At 50.3% G+C, this 26,634-nt stretch overlaps 1 protein-coding gene across 13 annotated transcripts in view; it reads right to left on the bottom strand.

The window, feature by feature from the left end:
* Window positions 1-5,726: 5,726 nt before the first annotated feature.
* PLEKHA7 (pleckstrin homology domain containing A7) overlaps window positions 5,727-26,634 on the bottom strand; it is a 239,204-nt gene continuing 218,296 nt past the window's right edge. For 6 of the 13 annotated variants that reach the window (XM_063641930.1, XM_063641935.1, XM_063641938.1 and 3 more), the window contains 11 exons: window positions 23,411-23,519; window positions 22,989-23,215; window positions 19,506-19,697; window positions 19,293-19,410; window positions 18,271-18,374; window positions 17,592-17,792; window positions 14,684-14,842; window positions 12,144-12,277; window positions 11,196-11,338; window positions 9,383-9,493; window positions 5,727-7,452 (listed from right to left, as the gene is read on the bottom strand). In XM_063641930.1, the coding sequence (XP_063498000.1) occupies window positions 9,393-9,493; window positions 11,196-11,338; window positions 12,144-12,277; window positions 14,684-14,842; window positions 17,592-17,792; window positions 18,271-18,374; window positions 19,293-19,410; window positions 19,506-19,697; window positions 22,989-23,215; window positions 23,411-23,519 (1,488 nt within the window). In that variant the 3' untranslated portion in view covers window positions 5,727-7,452; window positions 9,383-9,392. Of the gene's footprint in view, window positions 7,453-8,357; window positions 8,413-9,382; window positions 9,494-11,195; window positions 11,339-12,143; window positions 12,278-14,683; window positions 14,843-16,113; window positions 17,793-18,270; window positions 18,375-19,292; window positions 19,411-19,505; window positions 19,698-22,988; window positions 23,216-23,410; window positions 23,520-26,634 lie in introns of those variants that run through there. The other 7 variants (XM_063641933.1, XM_063641932.1, XM_063641931.1 and 4 more) reach the window with 7 other exon arrangements.

Raw genomic sequence — 26,634 nt, 5'->3', positions numbered from 1 at the left:
TCTGCAGGACATAGTCTCCTGTCGTGGAGATAGTACCTCTGGTTGGTATAGCTCAGTAACACCAGGACTCTCCAAGACTGCCCTGGTCCTGAGACTTCCATGTCTAAAGAAGACACGCATCCCAACCCCAGGTGGGGCTGGGGGTGGTAGTAGTAGTGTCAGTGAATACCAGTAGCCAATCTGCCCTGCAGTTTGGTCCTCATCCAATTTTCTCCATCTGTCTCCCAAGCCTGGTCAGTGTGACTGCAGCCCTGAGAGACAGCCCCACTCTTAGTGCTGACAAATCTGGTTTCTGACTCCTAAAGCCTAAAGACCTGTGGCTAGGTCAAGTGTGCCTAAGTAACACCTCTCCAACGTGCCCCCAGGCCATGCTCGCTGTCAGATCGCAGCCACAGAGGGGGTTTCCATTCATCACACAGTAGGCACTGACACAGGCACTTTCCCAAACCTAAGTTTCTCTTCAGGCTGTCTGTAACATCATCGATTTCACCAGAGATTATTCTTTTTCAAAGGACCCAGAATCCAACTCTATAGGACCATCATCCCTTTCTCCATCAAAATCTTCCCGTAAGTCCCCAGGAAGCTCTTCTCTCTCTCTTTTTTTCCTCCAAGGTAACAGCAGCCAATGTAGTGGTTAAAAGCTCCCTGGAGTCAGAGGAATACAAGCTTAAGTTTCAACTCAGTTAATTCCTAGTCATGGGACCATTGTGCCTTAGTTTTCTCATCTATAATATGGGAATCATAATATCTAAAGTATGGGAAGTCTAGACTATACTATGGTAGAAAATAAACCCTAAAGTCCCAGGGGACGAATATATCAAAGTTTATTTCTCACCCATGCAAAGTTAGGTGTGGATCTTGGGGCCTCTCCCAGGTAGTTCCCTTCCAAAGTGGAGAGTTAGGGCAAGTCAGTTTGCGTCTTGCGGTTCCACTCTCCAGAATATGTGGCTTCTAGGTGGCCACTGCAGGGCAAGAGAAAGCTAGAGACAGTGCACTGGTTCTTAAATGCTTCAGCCCAGATGTGACACATCTCATTCAACTTGTGGTCCACTGTCCAGAGCTGGACATATGGCCTTGCTTGAGTCTAAAGTGGCAGCATGATGGGGAGGAACACATGGTTATCTGTTTGTAGTTACTGTATCTGCCACAGAGAGTAACACAAGGTGCTTGATACATAAGCAGCACTAAATGTAACCAGAATTATTACTACCCAAAATAACCACCTGAAAAATGATTCCGACCTGAGGTTAGTGGAGCTTCAGGTATGGGCTAGATTCATCAGTGGTGGGCAAGTTCCTGGGAGGTGGAAGAGGTGCTGGAGTGTAACCATGATTGTCACTCCCACGCTCTCCACCCTCCCCCCAACCCAGTGCCAAGCTCAGCATGTCCATTATACGCTCACATGTGTTCAATCTATCAGAACCTTCTCTGGGTTTCTGCCTTGTTGCCCCAGGGCCAGCTCTCCTAGAATAGTGAGAAGTGGGGAAGTGGGAGGCAGAGGTGGACACCACAGCCCACCCGGTCTCTCCAACCTCACCTTCCCGAGCAGTCAGCATCTGTGATAAGCTGGGCACTGAGCAAAAGAAAGCCTTGGAGAAGCCCACAGGCTGGCTACCAAAACAAGGTGTATGGGAGCAGATAGTGCCTTGCAGAAGTTCTCTTGTTGGTAAGGGTCATGGAAACCATCGCATCTTGTGAGGCTTGTGCTCTAAGCAATTGCCAGTTTACAAGGAGACTATCACCTTTTGGTGAGCAAGTTTTCCTCTAAATTAGTTAATGCTTGAGACCTTAAAATTATAAGCATGAGTGGCCATTATTGGGACCTGCTGATGCCCAAGGCACACTTTGGCCCAAGTAGTAAGCGAGACCAGCATATCCCCAGTGGCGGAGCCAGCCTGTTCCAGGCTTCATGGCCAGTAGGCATCAAGTAGCTGCAAGTGGAAGAACTTAAACTTGAGAGGACAGTTGTGAGTTCACGTGAGGAAAGTCTGGGGGCTCCTGGGAATGACCAGGTGAGACAACAGCAGAAGACTCCTGTGGTGAGCAGCAGGAGGCAGAGGCCATGAAATCTGAGTTACTACTGTCACTGGGACCTTATTTTGCCTAACAGCTAGTGTGGCCCCAAGAAACACAAGTAACAGCAGAACATCCTGATAGTGACAGCCAAGAAAATGGATTTCAGAGCATACATGGAACACCTCCGGGGCTCCCAGAACAAGGTAAGAGAACTCTGGGGGTGGGTGGGGGGCTGATGTTCCCACAGTTGTGGGCAGAGAGGGACCCAAAGAACTACCGCTTTTCACTGTGATTCTGACCCTATTGTGCTCCTGACCCTATTGTGCTCCTCCGGGCCACTGTCTTCGAAGCTGGAGATTTGGCAAAGATCCTGAAACGACTTCGCTGGGATGTCCGAGCCCTGGGTTCTCTTGGTGCAGGACCTGACTTTCCAGCTCCTCCCAGTGATGATTCTGCCTCTGAACCCAAATTCTGGGTCTAGGAAGGAGGTGCTTTCCAGGCCCAAGAGGCCTCATGGGGCAACAGAGACTCAGACCGGCATGAGCCAGGAGCTCAGTCAAAAGGAGCTGTGCACCCTCAGTGCCCCAAAGGGAGCCTCCTTCCGTGTGGGGAGAGTGAGACTTGATGGACAGTTCCAGGGTCCTGGGCCAGGATGGCAAAAGGGACTGCTGTCATGGCCCACACAACCAGCAGCACATCCAAATCCAAAGATATCAAATCAGTTAAGGATTGAGATGCAGCTCAGTGCTCAGTGAGAAAGCATCTGCAACTGATCAGTGAGGTCCACCCGGGGGCTGGAGGATATAGGTGACTGCAGACAGTTACGGCAGCTTCCTATCTGACTGTGAGCTCAGCCAAGGGACTCAGCCTCCCGCGTTCCTTCCCAGCTCTAGGGCCGAGTGTGAGAGAAAGTAAACAGCAAGGAAGCCTCTATGCATGAGGACAAAACCCTCTTCCTTTGGAGGAGCCCTCAGCAAGTGCTTCCTGGCTCTCTCAGTTCAAGTCTTCAAGTTAAGCTGTGAAGCCTCTTCCCTGTCGCCAAGCAGTTGCCCTTGTGCTCAGAGAGGTCCCTTTTAGGGTCTGCACGAGCAGCTCCAGAGCATGGGGCTGAGCCTTTCTCCCCAAAACCCAGACCTTCCTGGGCTGGTCGACACCCTCCCCTGCAGGTCCGCTCCCATCCTCACCCTGCTCCAACCTCATCTGCATTTAACATCCCTTGTTGGGCTGTGGCAGAGAATACTCAACAGACTCATATTAAAAATGCCCTTTAAAATTCAAAAGCTTTGAACTAAAGAAATACCTTGAGAAGTTTTCATGGAAAGTTCAGCTCCACTGGTTCAATTCACTACACTTAGATGCACCTTTTCAAATAATAGGGAAAAAATGTAACAGGGTCAGACCCAATCAATAGGCTTGTTCAAACAGAATTGCAGGGACTGTGATGTGCGCACATTTTGTACTCTGCCTTTGTACCCCGCCACTCGCTCTGAAGAAAGGTTTCTTTGCTAGGAGAGCAATGAAAGTGGTAGCCTTTTGAGTGGAGGTGGCAAAGCCATGGCGTGTTTACTGGGCCGGGAGGGGCTCTGCCATTTTTCATGTCTTCCCCAGCCAGGTCTCTTTGTTCTTTTCATAACGGTGCACAACCCACATGGGCAAAGTCCCTTGCACACCCCAGCATCTGATGCTGAGTCGGAAGCAGAGGGCTCCCAGCATTTGTCCGCCACATCTCAGAAATGTGATATGGGGATTATACAAATAATTTGATTCTTCTTTCCCACCCTTGGTAAGAACACAAAAGGACTTGCCAGGGAGTCCTCTGCTGTCCTTGTGGGAAATTCCCAAAGCCCAAAATGGGCTCCTGTCTGGCTGAGCCTGAGCCAGGGTCTGCTCCACCCCACCCCCATCCCTTCAGGCCCCTGGAATGAAACTGTGGGCAGAGAGATGATTCCCCGGCCATGCCCTGAAACCTAAAATAACCAGGAAAATTCTAGAGAACCCAGATGACCTGAAGGCAGCCCAGGGGTTAGAGAGAGAGGAAGGGGCCAGCTGCAGCTTACACTCCCACAGACACCAAGGCAGGCAGGAAAGTGAATGATGGAGAAAACAAAACGCTTGTTTTCATCGTCTACACTAGTCTGGGCATGTCTACTTCATATGGACTCACAAATCCTACATACGATTGTAATCATCTGAATGACGTTCTGAACATGTTGAGAATCTTGGCAGTTCAGGAGGTTCAAGAAGGCATTAGGAAAAGATGTCATTCCTAACCCATTTCATACTAGATCCTAAAATGTTCTTGTTGGTTCTTGCTAAAACTAGACATCCAGGGCTCAACCTGCACCTGCGGTAAAGTCAGAATTGAGGAGTGGACACCAGCAAATGGATGCAGAAGTGTGCTCACATCCCCTTTGTCAACTGCAATCTCGTTTAAGGCCCTGGGGTCTCCTGGAAGGAAGGGAAGTTGAAATCACAGGGCCACATGGCATTCCCCAGAGTCCTCCCCACCCTGTAGTGTCACCGGCCAGCCAGCACCATCACAGATGGCCCCATCTTACCTCAGGTAATGAGACTGCTCTCAAGGCCAGGCCACGTCGCCTGCCTACGCAGGATGGAGATGGAGTGTGCCTTTTCTGACCATGGTAGTCTCCGTCGACTCCGAGTTGAGGGCCTGTCACACACTCACTCAACCTGTAGATTGAAATCTGGGCCTCAATTCCTATAGAACAGGCTACCCCTCCTCCCTGACGGCATGCTCTAAAAAGAGCAAGGTAGTTGTTCTGCATTCCCTCTTACACAGCATTGTATGTGTGAGACAGAAAGTGAGACCAACAGTAAATAAATAAATAAATAAAAAATAAACCCACTGGCATGTTTTCACTGAGAAAATGTCTGCAGATGGCCACCCTGTGGGGTGGGTATTATCTCCTGTGTGGTTTCTTTTTTGGTTTGGGAGGCTTTGCATTCAGTTATGAAATCATTCTCACCACCACCACCCCCGCCTTCATCTGTTATGGTAACATCTCCAAGTAATGTTTAAAATCAAAGAGTACATTTTATTTTAAAATTCAGAGTTCAGTAGCTAAAAAAGCAGCAGTACCCCCTGTTCGGAATGCCTTGGAATCTTCTTTCCCCAGTTTAAATAGTTGGAAAGTCACCATGAACCTCGAATGCTCTTCTTGGCAGTAGAGAAAAACTGCTGTAACAACAAGCTCAGAAATATACACACCCCTCAATGGAACTGGCTTCTTGCCTTCTGTTTTGAGCATACATCACAAGTCAAAATGAATTAAATACAAATCCAGTTTGCAATGGTCCGTCACTAAGCTGCCTCCCAGGAGTGAGCCGGCAGCATGTGGGTTGGAAGGGGGCCCGCAGCGTTCCCTGCGCTGTCTTGAATCGGACTGCAGTCTGTCTGACAAACCAGCCCCACAAGGGAGTCCACAGCCTGGTGGCTCCTATGACTGGGATGGAGTAGGGGGTTGCCTTGAGCAGCTGTGGAAGCCTAGCCAGGGGCCCAGGAGCACAGGCCTCCTCACTCCAGGCCTCTACAGTCAATCAAATGTCAAGGAACCACCACCAGAAGAAACTTTTCATAGGTAAATAGAAGCAGGGCCGAGAGCTGACAGTGGGGATTTTCCAAAGAAATGGAAACAAATGTACACAGGCCACTCACCAGAGACTACAGCCAGCAAGAAACAGGAAACATATCAGGTTAATATTTTAATCTGTACATCACATTTTTTTTGCAAACCATTACATTTTTAAATTAACTTTTTCTTGCAAAATATTCATTTCATTTTTTCCAAGAAAATCTTATAAAGGCAAAAATAATTTTTTTTTTTGGCAAATGTCATGAAGTCGATACTGGCAGCATATGGAGTTAGTTAAAAATAGACGACAACTGCTAAATATATTCAAAATTCTATTTTTTTTCTGAGCATAGTCAAAGAGAAATTTTCATTTAAAGTGTGGCTCCACCCAATGGAGGTTTTTGTTGTTGTTGTTTTTTCCATTTAAACGTCATTGTTTATATGCAGAATAACATAAGAACACAACTTAAATAAAGGGCCAAAAACACTGCACCTGGCTTGGTAGCCCCCCTCCTCATGTGGGGCTGGAAATCAAATCAAAGTCCTGCCATTATGGCCCTGCTGGCGGCAGGCCATGAGGGATGGTGGGGGCACACTGCTGCCCTCCTGCCACCAGACCTGAGTCCCAGGGAAGCCAATCCGGGGTTCTCCAAGGGCAGGCAGCAAAGGTTCCCATAATGGCCTGGTTGGAGGGAAGGGATTTCTAGGTAGATGTCACCCAATGTGGAGTTTATTGCTATGATACAATGAAAGCTGCTTCCTCCCAACTTTTCTGTACTTCAATGTGTACTGTTAAAAATGAAAGCAGGCTGGGCATGGTGGCTCACACCTGTAATCCCAACACTTTGGGATGCCGAGGCGGATGGATCACCTGAGGTCAGGAGTTCGAGACCAGCCTGATCAACATGGAGAAACCCCATCTCTACTAAAAATACAAAATTAGCCAGGCGTGGTGGCGCATGCCTGTAATCCCAGCTACTTGGGAGGCTGAGGCACCCAGGAGGCAGAGGTTGCAGTGAACCGAGATCACGCCATTGCACTCCAGCCTGGGCAACAAGAGTGAAACTCCGTCTCAAAAAAAAAAAAAAAAAAAAAAGAAAGCAAACTGCTTTTTTCTTTCTGACAAGAGCCCTTTGCTGAGGGAAGCCTGGGGGCAGGTTGTGGGCCCCAGTCCTCTTGAACACACTGTTGCCCCTAAGCCAAACCCAAGGGGCAAGGGCACAGACTTGGGCCCCCCGTGCGATCCTGGTGGAGTTTCACACAGAGCTGGTCATCATCAGGTCAGGGACAGCTGATCTCTGCAGCCAAGGGCCCCTCTTCTCCCAGACAGCACGCCAACCAGCCTCTTGCTGGAGTCTACTGGGAACACCTCTTCAAATCGCACTTTCTCCTGAGGTCATTGGAAGGTGGACTAGCCTCGGCTTGCCCCGCCCTTCCCACCCCCCCCAACACCTGTTACCCAAAAGTACCTGAATCTGTACGTGCAGAGCTGCAAGGTCCTGTATCCTCAACCTTCCTGCCACTCAGCCCTTGAGGTGAACATTAGAAAATAGATCCCAATTCTAAAATACAGTGTATTTTAAAGTGTGTATCAAAAGTGCCTTTGCCATTCATATGTAGAGAGGAGTCTGAGCTAAACTAGTGGATGCGTATTAGGGCCTGGCCTGTGGTGAACACCCGCAGTCGGTAAGCTGCTCCTTTCTCCAGCCGGATTCCCTGCTCAGCTGGAAGGGGTTTCCTTGGGGGCAGAAAGGTCATCTCCTTGAAGGAAGCTGGTTCCACTGGGCCCCTGGCTCCAGGCTTCTCCTTTGCATGCTGGGTCACGGGTCAGTCACTGCCTGGGCTGGCAAAAAGCACAGGAGACAGTGAGAGGCTGGCAGGAGCCCTGCTCACATCCAGGGAGCAGGTACGTCTGCACACACATGACAGAATGGCAGATAGGTGGACAGGCAGAGCAGCAGAGCAGGGGGCTCTGGCAATGCGGCCACTGCTGGGGGACCCTCAGCTTCTAGGACACATGGGGCTCTTGCCCCACCCTCCCTGTACCCCTACTCCACTGCTAGACACATGCTGGCCCCTAAATTGAGTCCCCATCCTGACAGGGCAAAGACTCTAATAAGAGTGCAGTCTGGCCCTGCCCTTCATTCTTTCAATGTGGGTAGCGCTCTTGGCCTCTGTGGGCCTTGTTTTTCTAACCTAAAAAACATGGTGGACATACCCACTTCTTAACAAGGATGCTGTGAGGGTAAGAAGAAATGCAGTACTCCAAAGAGTATAATAGGCCAATCTTACAGCCATGGGGGCACCAAAACCCAGGAGGAACAGAGCCTCTCTCCTGCCTCTCTGTGACTGAGTGCTGTTACTGTGCTCAGACTTCTAGGAGAAAGCCACACCCCCAAATGTGGCCTTCACAATGGACATGACTAGAGCACTTCCCTATGGCTCCTCAACCGTGGGGCCTCTACTCCACACCTCCTCAGAGCCTGGCCCAAGGAGGCTGGCCTCTTCCTTTCATGCTCAGGCTGGCGGGGACCTGCTGACTCTGCTGTGAGGCAGGGGGAGCACTCAGGATGGACACCTGCCAAAAAATCATGCTTAGTTCCCTGCAGCACAAATACTCTCTGCCTCCTTTCACTTCTTTCTCCAAACACCTAGAGCTGCTCGGAGCGGCCCAGATGAACCCACGAGTGGTGATGGGGAACAAAGGCTCTGAACTCACATCAAAGGGGTTCAAACCCCAGCACTTACAAGCTGCGATTCCTTGCACAAATCCCTCAAGGTCTCTGAGCTTTTGTTTTTTCATCTGTAAAACGGGGGGGAAAATATCTTCATAGGGTTGTTGTGTGGATCGAAAGAGATGCTTAGCACAATGCCTGGCACACAGCAGGCACTCAACAATGTTAACCACAAGTATATGTAAAGGAAGGAGAGGGGAAAGCCCTGCAAAATGATAGTGGGATGGGATGTCAGGGAAAGGACTGCCCAGACCGGCAGTCTGACCTTCCCCTGTCCAGGTGAACTGATGGGCTCAAAAGCAACAGGCCCAGGCCAAGAACTCACTTGAGACTGGACCAGATGCCGGCCTCCTGTTCCAGAGCTCCCTCCTCATCCCACACTGCCTCTCATCACTAGATGCCCACACGGGGAAGACTTGGTAGGGGTGGTGCCAGAGCTTTCTGCCTGGCTGAGGGCCAATTTCACATTGCCCTGGGCTTCCCTTTCTCTCCCTCTTAAAGTGCCCAGTGACCAAAAGGGCAGTCTCAGTCTCTGCGCTGACACCAATTCTTTGTGATCTGGAGTGAGCCCCGGCCCCTCACTGGGCCTCAGTTTCCTCATCTGTAGAACTGGACTTTTCCCAATCTTACAGTTCTTCAATTTCTTTGGCCAAAGCCCTGAAAGGCCAAGATCTAACTCTTCCTTTCCAGCCCCCCGAGGCTGGCAGTGTGGTCTGCACTGGTTCTCGGGCATCAAGCTGCCCTACTGAGGAGAGCAGGGGATGGGGGGCATAGTTCTGGTTCTAGAGATTTCATGGAGGCAGCAGGGCGGATCACTCAGTCCCTATTGTATTAGAGCCACTGAGGACTGAGTTCCTAAAAAGCATCACTTTCCCACCTGCCTACCAGTCAGAACAGTCCCCCCAGCGGCCGCTTTGCCAGTGGAAGGAGGCGTCAGCAGGTGGCACTGCAATCATCTCAGCACAGCAGGGAGGTGAGGGGCTCAGCGCTAGGGAGGTGCAGGGAGCAGGCAGAAGCACACCAGACAGGGGCTCTTACTTGGAAGGTGTTAGACAAAGGTGTAGTGGAGTCCGTTGGTAAAAGGGGGGTAAGGTGGCACCGTCCTGGAAGACAGGGGGCCTTTAGGCGGGAGGAGGGCCAGCTGCTGTGCTAGATGGGGCACACAGGAATTAAGCGGTGTGTTAGACTCCTCATCAGCTCCTGCAGCACCAGATGCCCCATTTGGCAGGCTGGGGTGGCATGGGCTCTGCTGCCCACCACGAAGGGCCTGGGCTTGAGGGTGAGGGACAGATCCATGGGGCCTGGTAGGGAACCAGATGGGTCAGGCTGCAGTTCCTGGATATGTTTCTGAGATGGAGAGAGGGATCAAGAGTGAGGAAAGGCCGCAGCAAAGATCACCCCTGAGTAGGGAGGGAGAAAGGCCCTGGAAACTGGCTGCAGCATGTTAGGGCTGGGGGCGCTCATCTGCTGGCAGTAAGCAGGCCGAGGATGGCAGCCCTCCCCAGGGTTAGAGCAAGCAAGGCAAGAGGAGGGCATGGTATGGTGGGGGAGCCGCCCCTGCTCGAACTCTCCCCAGGAGGAGCTCAAAAGCTGCTAAGATGAACCCCAGGGTCATGAGGAGGAGAGGTCTGGATGAGTCATCTCCTGCATCCCTAATCCCAGAACACCACACCGGCCACCTCTCAGCCGACTCAGCATGTGCTCGAAGGGACTGAGGACAGCAGAGATTTCAAGCACTCTGCGCAAGATCAGGCTGTGGGGGACAGAGAACAGGTTTTGACTAAGACTATGGCCCCGCCCCTTGTTGCCAGTCACTCTCATGGCCCTCTGGGGCCACAGCAAAGCTCTGATCTCCAGACGAGACTCCCCAGGCCCAGGCATCTGAGGACCCTGCCGGCCACATCCTTGGCTACTTCTAGACACTTTGGCCAGGGTTGGAGAATTGGTAGGGCCATGACACCACTTCAGGCTCCATGGCTGTTCCCTCCCCAGAAGGGGCACACCTGGCCAGGAGCACCACCCAGACACACAATGGCCTCTGCATTGGGGGAGAAATGCTACCGGGTGAATTGTGAAGGCACAAGGTACACACAGGCAGGTGAGCTGTGAGTGGAAGGAGGAGCCTGCGGTCTCCTTCCTGGCTGAGAGAAAGAGCAGCCCTTTTATACACAGACACACACACATACACACAGTCACACACACACAGACACACATACACAGACACACACACACAGACACACACATAGACACACACTGAGACACACGGACACACACACACACACGTTCTCATCTCATGGTGTTATTTTTTTCCAATTGGACTGCAAAGTCCCACTTCCCAAGTCCTGTACTTTCTGGCACAGTACACGGTGACAAGGTGAACACTGGCTTTAGTTTAGAGACCAAGGCAGGGGGCCAAGGAAGGTGAGAGGGGCCCCCTTCTGCCTTGCCCCAGCAAGAAATCCAAGCATCAACCACTTTCCTGCCCCCTTCTTCATGAGGTCAGAAACCTTAGCCCCTTGGCTCAGCACCTTGAAAAACCTGTTCTTAGCTCATAGTCTCAGAAGAACTGGGGTAGCAGCACCGCTCCTCCTGGGACCTTTATCCCCTGACACTTCTGAGCTTCTGGGCCCCCTTGGTCTCCCCCACTGTGTGGCCTGCTCCACCTTCCTTTCCAAGTCCTGCTGTGCTCATGGGACAGGATGCCGAGTGGTCAGGGGAACACACCACTGACCCTCAACTACCATCCTTGACACCTGATTTTCCACTGGCTCTGGAACAGGCCATGCTGGACCCAAGCCCACAGGTGCAGTGGGGCAGGATCCAGGCCTTGGGGGCTGGGCCATGGCCTTACCTGCCACCTGCTTGCTACGCTGGGAGGCCTCGGAGGCCAGGGCATAGGAGATGTTGATGATGCGCTCCTGCTCCTGCAGCTGCAAGTCCAGGTCAGCCACACTGTTGCGGTCCTGGCCTGAGGTCGGCTGTAGGTTGCACATGCTGCAGGAGGGTCGGAAGCAGACCATGGGCCCTCCTGCCCTGGGCAGCAGCCTCAGGAATGGAGGGTCTCCCTGGCCTAGAGGTTCTCAACATTTTGAGGGGGATCAGACAAAAACTGTGGTACTTTCTCCCTAGACAAAGGTATACACTTTTCCCCAAACACCCAAACGGTCCCAGCTTTGTTCCTCCTTTGGGAAGGCCAGAGGCCTTAAGTTCACGGCTCTAGCTGGAGGCTCTTGTTAAATTCAGACATGAGATGGCTAAGCCAGCTCTGAAAGGCAGGCTTACAAACAAGATTAAATTTCTGAAGCTATTGAGGCTTAGGGGACAGTAAAGTCACTTCAGAGGGGCCCCAGGCCAGCATCCAGGGGAGTGGGCAACGACTCTGGTGCCCTAGGAACAAGGCTGGCATGCTTGGCTCTGATCTGCTGGTCTGCATGAGGGTGCACAGGCCCAAATGCTGGCAGGACCATCATTGGAGCTGATCTCCAACTGGGTCCACTTCACAGCCACGCTTGGCTCCACTCTCCACACTTGCTAGGGTCACTTGGGACACAGAATTGGGGGTGAGAGCCCAGGACAAGAAGCCTCTATGAATGTTGCAGGCCTTTCCAGAAGACCCAGGCAGGCTTCCTTGCTGATCTGCTGGTGATGTACCAGCCTGCCCCCTCCAATGAGTAGGGCTTACCTGAGACGAAGACCTGGCAAAACACGCACCCCAGCCAGCCTGGCCCAGGGCCCACATGGTATAGATACCACCTGGGGTCAGGGTGACCCGCCAACACTTGAGCAAGCGAGGGCTGACCTTGACCGGGTGAGGATGTTGCGGATCTTCTCGGCTTTGCGGTACCGCGCCTGCAGCTCCTCAAGGCTGGGCGGCTCTTCGGGATCTAGCTCCACGTAGCGCTCAGGGATTGACACCTTCTCTGGTTTGGACAGCTGGGGAGAGTCCAGGAGGTGGCAGAGGGAGAGGCTCAGATGTCTGGGTTTAGGACTTGCTTTCCCCACCTCTGTCCCCTCCCACCATGGGAAGCAAGCGGAGTCCACAGAGGCTAAGTAACTTGCTAAGATCACAAAATTGGTCAGTTGTGGAATCCAGGTTTGAACCTGAGTCCGACTCCAAAGCTCATGTTCCTTCCACTGCACCAGCCAACCTCCTATAGGCTGGGGGAAGGGAAGGGCGAAATAACTAGACTACAAGCTCTCGGGATAAAAAATAATCATCTTTAACGCCACCGCCAAGGCCCTAAGTGATCTGACCCCTGATGACCTCTCCAGCCACTGATCAACCAGTCCCTCCAGTTCCCCGCCCACAGTGGGGCCTCTGTTCTGTCTAGGAAGCTCTTCCTTTTGTTCCCTTGACTCTCATCTTTTCAACCTCACTTTGAGAAGCCTTCTCTGATCCCCTCCACCCCCTCACTTTCCATTCACCATTGTCTCCCTCTGTCTAATGCAGGGACTTAGTACTTAGTAGCCCTCCAACTAATTCTCCCTGAATGGATGGATAATGGATAAATGGATGATTGACAGGTGGGTGAATGAAAGGATGTGATGGTGCTTTCTGTCCCTAAAAAAGCTCTTCTGATCTAGACAGGAGGCAGCTATGCTGAATCTACTGCTGGCCACAGGAAAATGGCCCCAAATTCCACCTCACCAGCATCTCCCGTGGACCTAGTGGCAAACTCGGCTTGGTGAAACCTTGCTTGGACTAAGAACACTAAAGGAAGCTTTTGCATGCTCCAGGAACTTTTTCCTCCCTGAATTACAAAAGCACACTAAAATGGGGTAGGTTGAAGCTCCTAAAACCAAGCTTAATCCAATCTCAGGGCAAATCTGGTCATGGATTTAAACCCACACGCAGCCCTTTCACTCTGTTGGAGATGGCAAGAAATAAGCTCTTCTCTGTTACTCCAATGAGGACAGATTTAGAGGAAGGAAGCAGATTACATTGCAGCAGGAGGAATTTAGGTTAGAGATAAGGAAGAACTTTTTCCCTGGGCTGGCAGGCAATCAGGACACTACAGAACACACTTCCCCTGCCAAGGCAGCATGTTGGGGCTTCTTTTGTGAATCTGAGAACGCACAGACCTTTGGCTGTTTCAGATGGCAAAGAAACAAGGTCTTGGGGCAGGAGACCAGCCTTGTTAACTCCTAGAGCCCCAGCAGACCCCAAAACTCAGCAACTGTACAGGCATCTATCTTATCCACACACTGTTCCTTTGTTCCCAAAGACCACAGGAACCCCTAACATATTGAGTCAGGTAGATACCATTGGCAAATCGGCTTGTGAATGGGCCTGGCACTGCCTCTTAAGACAGCAGGACGGCTCTGGAAGACACAGGTCCTCCTCAGTACTCACTCTCCTATCACACAGACCTGGGGGAAAGTTTCATTGAGGTCTCGCCTTGATCCATCCTTCATGTGGTGACAACATTTCCTCTTATGCAGTTTCCAGGCAGGCCAAGTCCTTGTACAAATGCTTTTGGTACATTTATGGGTCACTGTGTGATTCATTCAACATAGTCAAAGATGCAGCAAAGATGTACCACGCACCCACTGTGTGCCAGGCCCTGTGCCAGGGGCTAGGGATACAAAGGTGAACCAAGCAGCCATAGACACTGCCCTGCAGAGCTTAGGAATAGCATTGACATAGGCCATAGGAGACAATCTACGTCTTGAAGACGCTGAGTGTGTCATCCCGAGTTCCCTTTCTCTCCCCTTGGGTAGAGACATTTCCTGATGGGTAGAGATCCAGGAGTTACTTGCTCTCCTGGGCCTGCCCTGTCATGATGCACATGAGCCACCAGAGGGCACTAGAAGAATTCAGACCAGAAATCTGCACCAGAAGAATTCAGACCAGCTTCCATCATGGCTGGAAATTTCACCTGTGATTTTCAAACCTGCCCCCCCATTTTCCCCTAGTCAGACTGCCCAAGTTGGCCTTACCAGCCAGTTGCAAAGCCAACCCCTGGTGTTGCAGGGAACATTTCCTAACAATAACAACTGCTGCTCATGTGCCTACCATGTGGCTTTGATCGCTAAACCTCCCGAGAAAATGTGCAGTTACTTAATCCTCTTCACAACCCACTTCACTGTTGAGGAAACTGAGGCACAGAGAAGCTAAAATTGCAATTTGCCCTAAATTACAGAGATAGTTTTGAACCTTCATCGAAACATCTGGCCTCCTTTCATTGCCTTAAGCTGCTATCCATCCATCCTCCTAGGCCACAATGTAGCTGACCCATGTCCCTGTTCAGGATGATACCCCACAGTGGGAAGGTGGATCAGGCTGGGAGCTTGAAGGCCATGTCTCCTGGAGGACATGAAGAAAGTGCCTGCCCTCACCTCTCTGCTGATGTCCAAGTCATAGTCTTGAGGCTCCAGGTCCAACTCAGTGACAGGCATGGCCTGCACTTTCAACCAGCCATTCTCCTCCTTGTCCTTTTTTTCCCCTTGCACGACCCGTTCCAGCAACTGCAGGTCAAAGTCCTGCTCACGCTTCCACTGGCAACAGAACAAGAGGGTTAAACGTAGTCGCTTCCTGATTGCTGAAAGAGCCCGGCTGGTCACCTTTTTCCATGGGGTCCTTTGGAAGATGAACCTGTGATCCCCTTAGGGAAAAGCTATATGTGCAATAGAGAATGAAGCTGCTGTCCCCTTCATATGGGCTGTTCCAGACTGCTAATTGCTCTCTGATCTGGGTTCCCAGAGGTTTCAAACTACACCCTCGGGGCACAGGTCTAAGACTCATGACTTCAGGCTCACAGTGGTCCCCAGGGAAACAGAAGGCTTCCAGAGAGGGTGACCTCCAAACAACTTGGGACAGAGTTCTACAGAAGGGATTTGTCCCTTCCACTCTCTATAGCTGGTTCAGGAGACATATGTCCCAGGCTCAGAATTAATGGAAAAACACACCCTTCAAGGCCCTGCTAAGCAAGAGGAATAACTAAGGGTCTTTATATTGGGAATTTTCAACAAGAGAACATTCGTAGGTGGGGGATCTCGCACTCACAGCAGGGCTGGGGAGGTACAAGCAAGAGCAGCTTGGAGCCAATGAGGCAGAAAAACTGCTGTGTGAGACCCATCTATTTGAGATAGATGTTTTCTTTAAATTAGAAAAAAAAACTAAATCATATAAAATTGAAATGCTAAATCAAATGGAATGTTTCTAAGGCTGTTTCACAGTATCAACTTTGTAACAAGCTTCCCAAGAGGGAAAATCTAACCCATAAGATCCAACTATGACTGTCCAGCTCCGTGGTGACTTCCTGTTGACCCAGGGCCTGCATCCTCACAGGCCTTTGACCGCTGAGCAGGTTGTTGAGAATTGAGCAGGCTCAAAGCCTCTCTTCCCCTGAGCAAAACCAAAGCAGATGCTTATCTATCCCATCTTCTCTCTCCCCATCCACCCACTTCAAAGCCCCAAATGGTCCTGATTGTCTTTGATGCCTCAAGTCCCTCCAGAACCCCAAACCCAGAGCCATATTCGCACATTTCACCCATTCATGCACAAGCTCTCAATAATGACTCCAAATCAATGTAATCACTCTTAGGTGACGGTTTCCAACTATTGTTGGAAGGTATTAGGCAACTGAAGTTCAAAGGATGAAAAAATCAATGTAATGATTCACGAAGAAAACACTCATTTCCTTACACGCTCACAAATGCTCCAAATAGAGATAAGTCCTCATTTAAACCCAGCCTGATTGTTTTCACAAACAGGAAAAGTTCACTAGACTCTACAAGGTATCCTGGGGAAGAACCACGCCAATCCATGATTATTAAGCAACATGTTTATTGGCGTTGATGCAGAGACTTACACAAGTCTTCTTTTTTTAAGAGAAAAATTACAAGGTATTCAAGTTACGATTTTTAGATAATCTCTACATTTGAGACATCAAATTATAAAAGGTCAGTGTTACCCTATATGACATTGGTTTTAAAAGTTTAAAGGTTACCAGGTTTGCAGCTTTAAAGATATGAATGTCCTGGGTCTTACCCCTTTGGTGTCTGAGCTAACAGCTGCAGAAAGGCCCTCTGAATACACAGTATATTTTGCTATCCCTTCAAGTTATTAAATACCAGAAACACAAAAGGTTTTCCATAAGAAATTGTGTGATTGGACTACAGGAATTAAAACCGAACAACCTCAGTCTTGGGAGAATGTGTTCAAATGTGCAATCTCTGAAGTCCCTGTCTACTGTCCAGGTGTAAAGCATGAATCTTTATAAATTAATAATGCCCAGACCTCTGCCAATGACTGTGGCCTCAGGCAAGCAGGTTGGCTCAGGCTTGTGGGGTGGCTTTTGGGACAAGTGAATTATGAATCCGTAGGCCTGCATGAAGAGGGCAGCAGAAAGGTGAGTCACATCTGGGAACATTCAACAGGCTATGGAGACAAGAACCGCTATTACAAGCCCGGTAACAAGTAGCACAGGCCAGTTAGAGCACGTTCAATGCAAATCAGAAGCTTCTGTAAACACAATCAGGCAGGATTAGAGAGGCAATGAGCGGTAACACTAAAAGCAAAGGAGCTTGTGCAATGAATTAGGGAAAGAACAATCAGGCTAGAGGTTTAGGGAAACATGGGATTTCAAACAACAGGGAAAAGTCAGATGGAATGTTTCCAAAGGGACCTAAGGTGACTGTGGACAGGGCGCAGCGCCAGGAAGCGCCACCAGGGGGCAGCACAGGCCTCCCCAGCAATCCCAGACACCCTGAGGCCTCTGCACTGCAAGCCAAGGGAGACCAGTGGCCCGCGGGGCAGGGGTGTGACCCTGTGCTCCATCGCCCTCACACAGCATCTGCTGGCAGGTCTGGGAGGCTGATCGGTTTGCTTGTGCTTCTAACCAAATCATGTCACCATCTTCCTCCTCTCCTCTCTGAACCCTATATTCCCAGGTCCTGAATTTGGCTGAGATTCTGAACGCCTGCATTCCCAGGTCCTGAATTCGGCTGAGATACTGAACGCCTGCAAAGGCCCCTCTCCATTGCAGCTGGGAGGACTGACTGGGTATTTCCTCAGGCTCCTGGGCCTGTTTGATCCTCACTCCAGCTCTGGTTCAGGTCACCCTCTGACCAGGCGTTTGTCCAGCCTGGGTCGTGGACAAACAGCCCCATGGGGTGTTCTCTGACCCATGTAGGTCAATGGACAGCTCGCTCACTGGGAGGTGTGATGTGCTTGTGTTTGGGGGACTCTGAGGGGCACTCGGCTCCCTGTCCCTGCCCCGCTGCCTGGCCCCTCCTAACATACTGAGCCAAGATCTCCAGGGAGCAGCCGGCTGAGGTAGCGAGATGAGGGCAGGCCCGTCCTCTCCCCTTGGCCCAGTGTCCTCTTGCGCTCTCGGACCAGGGCCTTCTGGTGTCGCTTCATGCGCTCCAGCTGCTCCTCCGCACTCATCTTGCCCCGCTGGTGATCCCCTGAGTACAGGCGCTCCAAGGCACTCTTGGGTCTCTGAGGAAGAGGAGGCAGGCAAGAGAGACACAGAATGGCTGGGCTGGGCACGCAGAGGACAGCCACCCCACTGGCTGCATTCCCGTTGTCTCTCTCTCACACACATGCACACTCTAGTTGGGCTCCTCTTGGCCTTAGAGAACTATTTCCTCTAAGCAACATGATGCCCCCAACCCTCAGGAGCTTTCTGAGCAGCACCCATTCTGCAGATGCAGACACTTAGGCTCAGGCCTGTCCAGTGAAGCCAGAACCCAGGGTGCAGGCTTCTTGAGCTCCCTCCTGCCACCCTGACAGGCCAGAGAGAAAGGCAGAATGCCCTCCTTGGTGGACAGTGGGTGACAGGGAGCTCAGGAGGGGCTGAAGCCACCCCAGCGGCCATTCCCAGGGCTGACGGGATGGCCAGCTACTGTCCCCCTGGGAGACCCTCCCTCCCCATGTGAAGGAGCAGGGAGGTCCTCGACAGCTCAAGGCCACTCACAGGGAAGGTCACCTTGCTGCTTTCGGCATTGAGACCTCTCCGGAGTGTGACGTAGGGAGCAATGGTGGACGACTGCTGGAGCCTTGACGTGGACCCTGAGAGTCCTTAGTGAGGAAGGAGAAGTGCAAGCATGTTTGTGCTGGGGTGGATGGGTCCCTGCTTCTCCCTCATCACACATTCTTGTAGGAGGACCAAGAGCGTCCAGTCAATGACCCACCCTTATTTCTCTTCTTCCTCCCCAGGGCATGGAGGAGCAAGGTCCCCAATAGAGGATGGGGGCCAGCCCAGGGGTGACCTTTGTCCCTGATGGGGGGCAGTGTCCCTGCAGATCTGTGGACCACCCCAGGCTTTCCTTATATGCAGACGACTGGGCTGCCTGGCAGGTAGAAAGGCTGGAGGGGCAGGAATGCCTTTCGCCCCCTGATCCATTCTTAGGCACCCTGCACAACCCAACTTGGGGTGAGGAGGACAGTGAGAAGGACACTCAACTGGCAAGATAGCATTTAAGGAAAGGGCTCGCTGAGTCTTAGAGTGGCATTCTGGAAGGTCTGAGATGGCCAAGCTGGTGGCAGCCACCCAGCACTCCAGCCTACAGGGTGCAGTGACTCTGGAGCCAGAGCACTGGGATGGTCTTCTGGTTCCACCAATGATCAGCTAATTGGCAAGTTATTTAATTTCTCTGGGCCTTAGTTTCCGTGTTTCTAAAATGGGGATGACAGTACTTTCCTCATAGGATTGTTGTGATATCATGTCTATATAAAGTGCTTAAACAGTGCCAGGCTTTCTAGTAACTGCTATTATCATTGTTCCTGGGGACAGATGTAACAAAAGAGGAAGAGAATCAGGATGTGGGCCAGAGGAAGGCAGGCCAGGTCCTCCCTCTTGGCATCCCAGACACCCCTGACAGCTGCTGCTCACTCCTAGGCCTGGAGCTGCAGGCAGAAGTGTACGAGGCACCAGCTGAGGGCTGGAAGCAGTGTGGTGGGATTCCCAGAGAAACTCCAGGGGGGGCCCTGCCTTACCTCTGCCTGGCAGCGTCTGGTACCTGCTCTCAGGGCCCACAAGTCCCAGGGAGGGCTGGGCTATGTCCCCGCTGAGGGTCGCCAGCTCAGGCTCACTGACATACGACCGCAGCTCCACCTGTGGGCAGAGTCCCAGGTGATGTGACCTGCCAGTGTCACACTCCTTTCCCTCTCCCCACATGCAGAGTAGCAGCCCCAGGGTCCCCCACTCACCCTGGAATCCCCGTTCACACACTGCCCCAGCTCCCGGTCTCGCTTCCTCTCGTCTGACTGCCGCTTGAGGCCCCGCACAGATGTGTGCCGGATGATGGTGGCCTCTCTTGGCAGAGGCGGCACAGCTGGGGGCTGGTCCTCTGGGCTGTAGAGTTCGGGGAGTGGGGGCCTGGGAGGTGCTTCATCTTCCTGCTGAGAAAGAGAACCAGACCAGTGGTCAGTGAGACGGAGCTGGAGGGAGGACTGGTAGGTACCACCACAGTGGAGGTTTAAAGGGTAGGAACAGGCCACATCGGAGTCACAGAACATGACTGCCTCAGTCAAGGAGCACTCACGCTTCCCCTGGAGGAGCAGTGAAGAAGGGACATGCTCTGCTCCTCTATCCCCTCAGATGTATACAGTTTCTATTCCTCAAAGTGTTATCTGTATAACTGTGTCCTGAAACCCAGGACTCAGGTCTCCCGGGTCCACGCCCTTGGTGCTGTGCCAAACTGCTCCCTCCGCTCATCTGGAGCGCACATCGCAGGCAGATGTGCCTGCCCTGACTTCCATGCTTATGACAGCACTACCCACCTGGAGAGTAACATCTACCCACTCAGCAGTGCTCAGCCTGAGCCTGCTCATTGGCCCTTCACAAGCTCTGGCTCCTTCAGCAAGGTAGGGACCTAAACAAGGACAGTCTACATCCTCTTGGCCTTTCTATCAGAAATGTGCATGGTTACAAAATATTTCCTCCTTCCTGACTCAGAACAGGCGGTCAGGATGAGTGACTCACTGCCTACCATGCAGTTCATTCCCTAGAATGTGATGAATGCAACCATTTTCCTTGAAACTCCCTGTCCACAATGCTCTGTGAGGGCTGTGGTTCCTCTACGTATCGACAGACCGGCCCCTGATTGCCATGAACACCCACTCGCAGGACTAATGACCATCACGCCTTCCACCTCCTAAATTCCCTCTTTCTCAGTCTAATTTGGTTTTGTTTTTAAGAATTTTGCAGAGTTCAGGAAAGGGCACTCCAAACTCTTGGAAAGTTCAGGAAAGAACACTCCAAAGCAAAGGTTTATCAACAGTCTTCTAAAGCAACACGCTTCACTGATGTGTGAAAGTTAAGCCATCTGCCTAAGATACACACTGGTTCTCTGAGGATCCAGTTTCCAATCCTGACAAGACATCTGAATCACCAATTTCTAAAAAGCTCCCCAGAAAGATAAAACATAAAACATTGATTGCCTTTGATTGAATGGAATGTCTGGAGGCAGAGGGTAGGAAGGAGACATGTTATTATGTACTTTTTATATCTTTTCCTTTTGTATCCTTTGAGAATATTATCTAATTTATTTTTAAAAAGACATTAAACTCAAGAAAATAAGTCAAATAGAAATAAAAGAACTATAGCCACATGCAACAATGTATATAAATCTCACAAACATAATGTTGAAGAAAAGAAGCAAGATACAAAAGAGTATAGAATTATATACCAGCATAATCACAGTGTTTAGGAAAGTCAACACAGGCACTAAAACTTAAAAAAAAAAAAAAAAAAAAAAAAAGGCAAGGGGATTATTATCCAAAAAGTCAAGATGGTGGTTACTTCTGGCAGACAGGAAGAAGCTTGACCTGGGAAAGAACCCACAGGCTTCTGGTTGCTGGCGGTGTTCTATTTCTTAGTCTAGCTGTTGGTATAAAACAGGTGGTCTCTTTATTGTTATTCATTAAATTATATAATCCTGTTTTATGTCATTTTCAGGATGTATATTATTGTTTCACAAATATAAATGGGTTTTGTTTTGTTCTGAGACAGGGTCTTGCTGTATTGCCCAGGCTGGGGTGCAGTTGTGTAATCACAGGTCACTGCAGCCTCAAACTCCTGGGCTCAAATGATCCTCCTGCCTTAGCCTTCCCAGTAGCTGGGACTACAGGCACGCAGCACCACGCCCATCTTATAAGTGTTAAAAACAAACAAGTAATAAAACAAATGGTAAAACTGGCAAACACACATATATTCCTAGGAGAGAGGACCTCTCCTGGTGATCCTGATGCTCACCCAAGCTGAGAAAGCCCTGCCTGAGAGCCACAGATGACCAAGCTGAGGAGGAGCCTCTGTGACCATCTACAAAAGGGAAAGTGAGGAGGCTCAGAGAAGGGACGGACTTGCCTGAGGACAGAGTGAGAGAATCAGTCCCGGAATCTGGGTGTCCCAGCTCCTATGCCAGTGCCTTTTTCCCCTACTCCCTATCCCAGCTGGCAGCATTCTGCCCTATGTTGGCAGCCCCAGACATTCCTGCTGTTTGTTTTGGTATTTTCCCTCTTCTGTTTTAGGGCTAGAGCTCCAGTCCACCTCTTGGATCTGGGATTGGGAAGGAGATCTCAAGATGTTGAAATCCACAGTGACTCTCTGGCTGGGTGCTGGGCCATACCCTGGGTCCAGCTCTGGGCCCTGGGCTATGGCTGGAAGCAGGTAGATGGTGAGGACCAGGGTAGCAGAACTCATGTGTCTTACCCAGCACTGTGCACTGACCTCATCAGAGGTCCAGGCACACACGATGCCCAGGTGAGTCTCCTCCAAGCCTTTGTTGGCAAAAATCTGGAGGGCCCCATTCCGAGGTCCACTCTGCTATGGCTTCCCTGCACTGGGACCAGCCTCCTTGTGTTCTCCAGCCAAGGCTGGCCTGGCCCTGGAGGTGTGAGCTCTCTTGGGACCTGACCACATCTCCTATTTCTTTAAAGTCTCCTGCATTCCCAGACTCTGCCAAGAGCTTGGCCCCTTTCTATGCCAGGCAAACCAAGGTGCTGGCCCAGTCAGCCACAGAGGCCACAGACCGGATCTGGGACTGAAGGCCCAATTAGATGGCAGATGGCACAGAATAAAAGAGAAGGGCCAGGAGATGTGATTGGATTCACTAGTTAGCATGGAGACATTGAGCAAATGTCAACAATTTAGGCTCTTAGTTTTCTTCTCTGTGGAATGGGGATACTGCTCTTGCTGTGTATACTCTGCCAGGTTATTTTAAAGATCAAAGCACCCTCACAACCCAGCCCAGTGCTCAGCGGCAGGTGAAGGGAAGGACACTTTTCCACTGGACTGAGCTCACTGTCCACAGGCTGTGTAACTGCAGGAGAGCCCCCTGCGGATTTGCACAGAGGTTTGCATGGGGACAGCTTCGTCCACAGCCACACACCTCTCTGCAGATCACAAACTCCACCCTACTCAGCACGCTCACTTCTTGGTGGGCCTCAGTTTTCCCAACTGCAAAATGGGAGAGTTGGGTTAGATCATCTTCCAGGGCTCTTCCAGTTCTGAGAGTCTAAGACACAATAGCAAGGAAATACTACTTTTTAACTGCTTGTGACTAAGGACTCCTTTAGGATGCTGGCTGGGTCCATTTCCCCAAGTATTCCCAGGAGTTTCTCTCCCAGGAGAAGGTAATCTGAGGACAGAGAGGAAACAATGGCATTCAGCTCCTAGTCATCACTACTTACAACTTTGGGCTTTGCCTTAGTCGGTGACTGAAGGGGGGATGTCACTTTTCTCAGCTGGGGTGGGTGAGGTCGGTACGGCACGTAGGTTTGCAGCTGGGGGAAGAGTCGAACCTCCAGAGGGGTCCGCACAGGGCTGGTGGGAGGACTGGGCTGTGGGGGCGGCTTGCTCTCAGAAGTTGAGAGTGAAGGCACAGGCGGGTGAGGAAACAAAGGCACCGTTTTTCTCTCTAAGGGGCATAGAAGGAAACAAAGCACGGGATAGAACAAAGACCCCCTTCCTCGGAGGATGAGTGGAGTGATTTAGCACCTCGAAGACTCGACCTCCCCAAGGGCCATCCCACCCACCTGGTTCCCAGCCTTCCACCCTCCCACCATCCTGCCCCCAACCAGATCCCCCACACCCAGGAAGATGAACAGCTCACCCGGATTTTTGACTGACTCCACTAGAATTCTGAAGTTCTCTTTATTTGCACTCAGGCCTGCAGTGACATCTTCAATTCTCCATAGATCTTTCTGTATCTGCGATTTCTCCTGAGGAAGACGAAGTGGTGGGTTTGCCTTCTTAGCTCCTTACAAGTTTCTTCTTAGGACTTATCCTACCATTTCAGACAGAGCCCCCTGCCCTGGGGGGCAGCATCCCTTCTGGAAACCCCACTAGTACTAGAACCAAGCCTGCTTCATAGCTTTCCAGGGAAGCATAGACATGGAAAACGCCCAAGATCCAGGGAGAAATTTCAGAGTAGCTTTCAGCAGTCCAGCTTGCCTACCTAATTTAAAAACAGACTGCCGTAAACACTGTGCCATTCCACTAAAATACTGTATGACATACTTAGAGTAGTCAATTTCATAGAGACAGGAAGTACAACAGTGGTTGCTGGGGGCGGGGCAGAGGGAAGAATGGAGAACTATTTAATGTGTATAAAGTTTCAGTTACACAAGAAAAAAGTTCTGGAGATTGAGCCCACAAAAATGTGAATGTACTTAACACCACTGAACTGTATGCTTAAAAATAATTAAGACAAGTCGGGCGCAATGGCTCTTGTCTGTTATCCCCGCACTTTGGGAGGCCAAGGAGGTAAACACTTGAGGCCAGGAGTTTGAGACCAGCCTGGCCAACATGTGAAACCCCATCTCTACTATAAATACAAAAATTAGCCAGGCATGGTGGTGTGCGCCTGTAATCCCAGCTGCTTGGGAGGGGGAGGCATGAGAATCACTTGAACCTGGGAGGCAGAGGTTGCAGTGAGACAAGATCATATCACTGCACTCCAGCCTGGGCAAAAGAGTGAGACCCTGTCTCAACAAAATAATAATAATAAAGGTGGTAAATTTATGTTCTGTGTATTTTACCACAATTTTTTTTTTTTTTTTTTGAGATGGAATTTCACTCCTGTTGCCCAGGCTGGAGTGCAATGGCACCATCTCAGCTCACTGCAACCTCCGCCTCCCAGGTTCAAGCATTTCTCCTGCCTCAGCCAACCAGGTAGCTGGGATTACAGGCGGCCACCACCATACCTGGCTAATTTTTGTATTTTTAGTAGAGACGGGGTTTCACCACATTGGCCAGGCTGGTCTTGAACTCCTGACCTCAGGTGATCCGCCCGCCTCGGCCTCCCAAAGTACTGGGATTACAGGCGTGAGCCACTGCACCTGGCCTTTACCACAATTTTTTAAAAGACACTGTCTTATGTAATCATGGCAGAAGGGACGGCAAGGACTAGAGTTTACACCATCTCTAGGATATAAAAAACATTTTTTAAAAGTCAGAGCTGAACCTGAGATTTGAGGTTTAGTTAAAAACACAGTAGTGAATGGAATATTAGTTGGCAATAAAAAGGAATGAAGTACTGATGCATGCTACAACAAGGATGATCCTTGAAAACATGTGAGAGAAAGAAGCCAGTCACAAAAAGCTACACATTATATGATTCCATTTATAAGAAATTTCCAGACTAGTCAAATCAGTAGAAACAGAAAGTAGATTAGTGTTTGGCAAGGGCAGAGGGGATGCTGGGGGAATGGGAGTGACTGTTAATGGATACAGGATTTCTACTGGGGGATGATGAAGTGTTATAAAATTGATTGTGGTGACGGCTGTATCATGCTGTGAATATACTAAAAACCACTGAAATGTATACTTTAGAAGAGTGAATTTGTTTATTTATTTTTTGGAGACAGGGTCACTTTGTTGCCCAGGTTAAAGTGCAGTGGTGTGATCAAGGTCACTGTAACCTCAAACTCCTGGGCTCAAGTAATCCTCCCGCCTTGGCCTCCCAAGTAGCTAGGAGTACCGGAGCATGCCACTATGCCTGGCTAGTTTTTCTTTTTCTTTTTCAGTTTTTGTAGAGACAGAGGTCTTGTTATGTTGCCCAGGATGGTCTTAAAGTCCTGGCTCCAAGTGATCCTCCTGCCTTAGCCTCCCAAAGTGCTGGGATTATAGGCATGAGCCACCATGACCAGCCGAAAGGGTTAATTCTATGACGTGAAATATATGATAAAGCTGTTAATTTTTTTAGCACAATAAGAGTACAATTTTTATATATCAATTTAAAAAAATAATAAACTCCAAAAAATACATATCTACATACAATGGGGAAGGACCTAGGCTATATGATCATGTGCATTCTGACAACCAAAATCGAATGGGAAGAGGATCTAAAAGAGGTGCAGAGGGGTCTGATGTGGTTAAGGGACTGTGGCCATCTCTTGACGGGGCTGTTTAAACATCAAATGTAGTATTCTCTTGACTTTTAAGTTAAAATGGGGAGAAGATAGCCTTGGTCCCACCCCATGGACTAAAATAAAGGCAGGCTTCCCACCCCATCTCCTCTCGAGGCACCTAGCTACCCTTCAACTGGAAGAGTTCTTGCACTGCATGAGCCTCACGGACCTGCCCGATACTGCTCGTTGATCCATCCCTACAGGGCCTGGCACTTAGCAGGTTCTCAGTGCATACATGCTACATGAATAAAGGACCAGTCATGTAAAATTCCCTGAGCAAATACTTTCCAACAGTCATGACAACAGATGTCCAAAGCCTCCTGTCCCAAGGGGGCTCACAGTTCTCACTCTGTCTCTCAACCCCTCCAACATAAAGCACATCCTCAGGTCTGGCAAGCTAATAATGGGTTTGATTCTCAGCTCCATGCCAAAGCATGAGCATCCTAAAACAGACAGGTGTATTACTGAACCCAGGGCATGTGTATGTAAGAGAATGACCTCTAGGGCTGAAGTCCCCAAGCTGAGTGTTGGGAACAGGTAAAGAAAGGGATTAAACGCAGTCCTCTTCCTCCTCCATAGCTGCCTGGCAAAGCTCCCCTGTCAGCCACTCTCTTCCCCTGATGCCTTCCTGTCACCCCCACATGTGAGAAAAGAACAGAGAGCAGAGAATAAAAAAGGCTGGAGAGTCCCTATCCTTCTCCAAGGGTGATGGAATTTTGGGCCTTCATAATGAGGGGAGGGGAATTTGGGGGGAAATGAGGGGTTAAAGTTTTATTCCTGCCTCCTCCCACCACACTGGGTAGAAAGGCTCCTATGTGCTGCTTTCAGCAAAGCCTTGAACTCACTGTTTTAGCCTTGACTGAAAAGGCTATTTTCCTGGGGCCAAACCTGACTACAGGGAGGCAAATTTCTAAGCCCTGTTACT

Source organism: Symphalangus syndactylus, chromosome 6 (genome assembly GCF_028878055.3).
Source record: "Symphalangus syndactylus isolate Jambi chromosome 6, NHGRI_mSymSyn1-v2.1_pri, whole genome shotgun sequence".
Taxonomy (NCBI): Eukaryota; Metazoa; Chordata; class Mammalia; order Primates; family Hylobatidae; genus Symphalangus; species Symphalangus syndactylus.
Note: the sequence above shows the minus strand (reverse complement) of the source record. Positions and strands in the feature narration are given on the sequence as shown.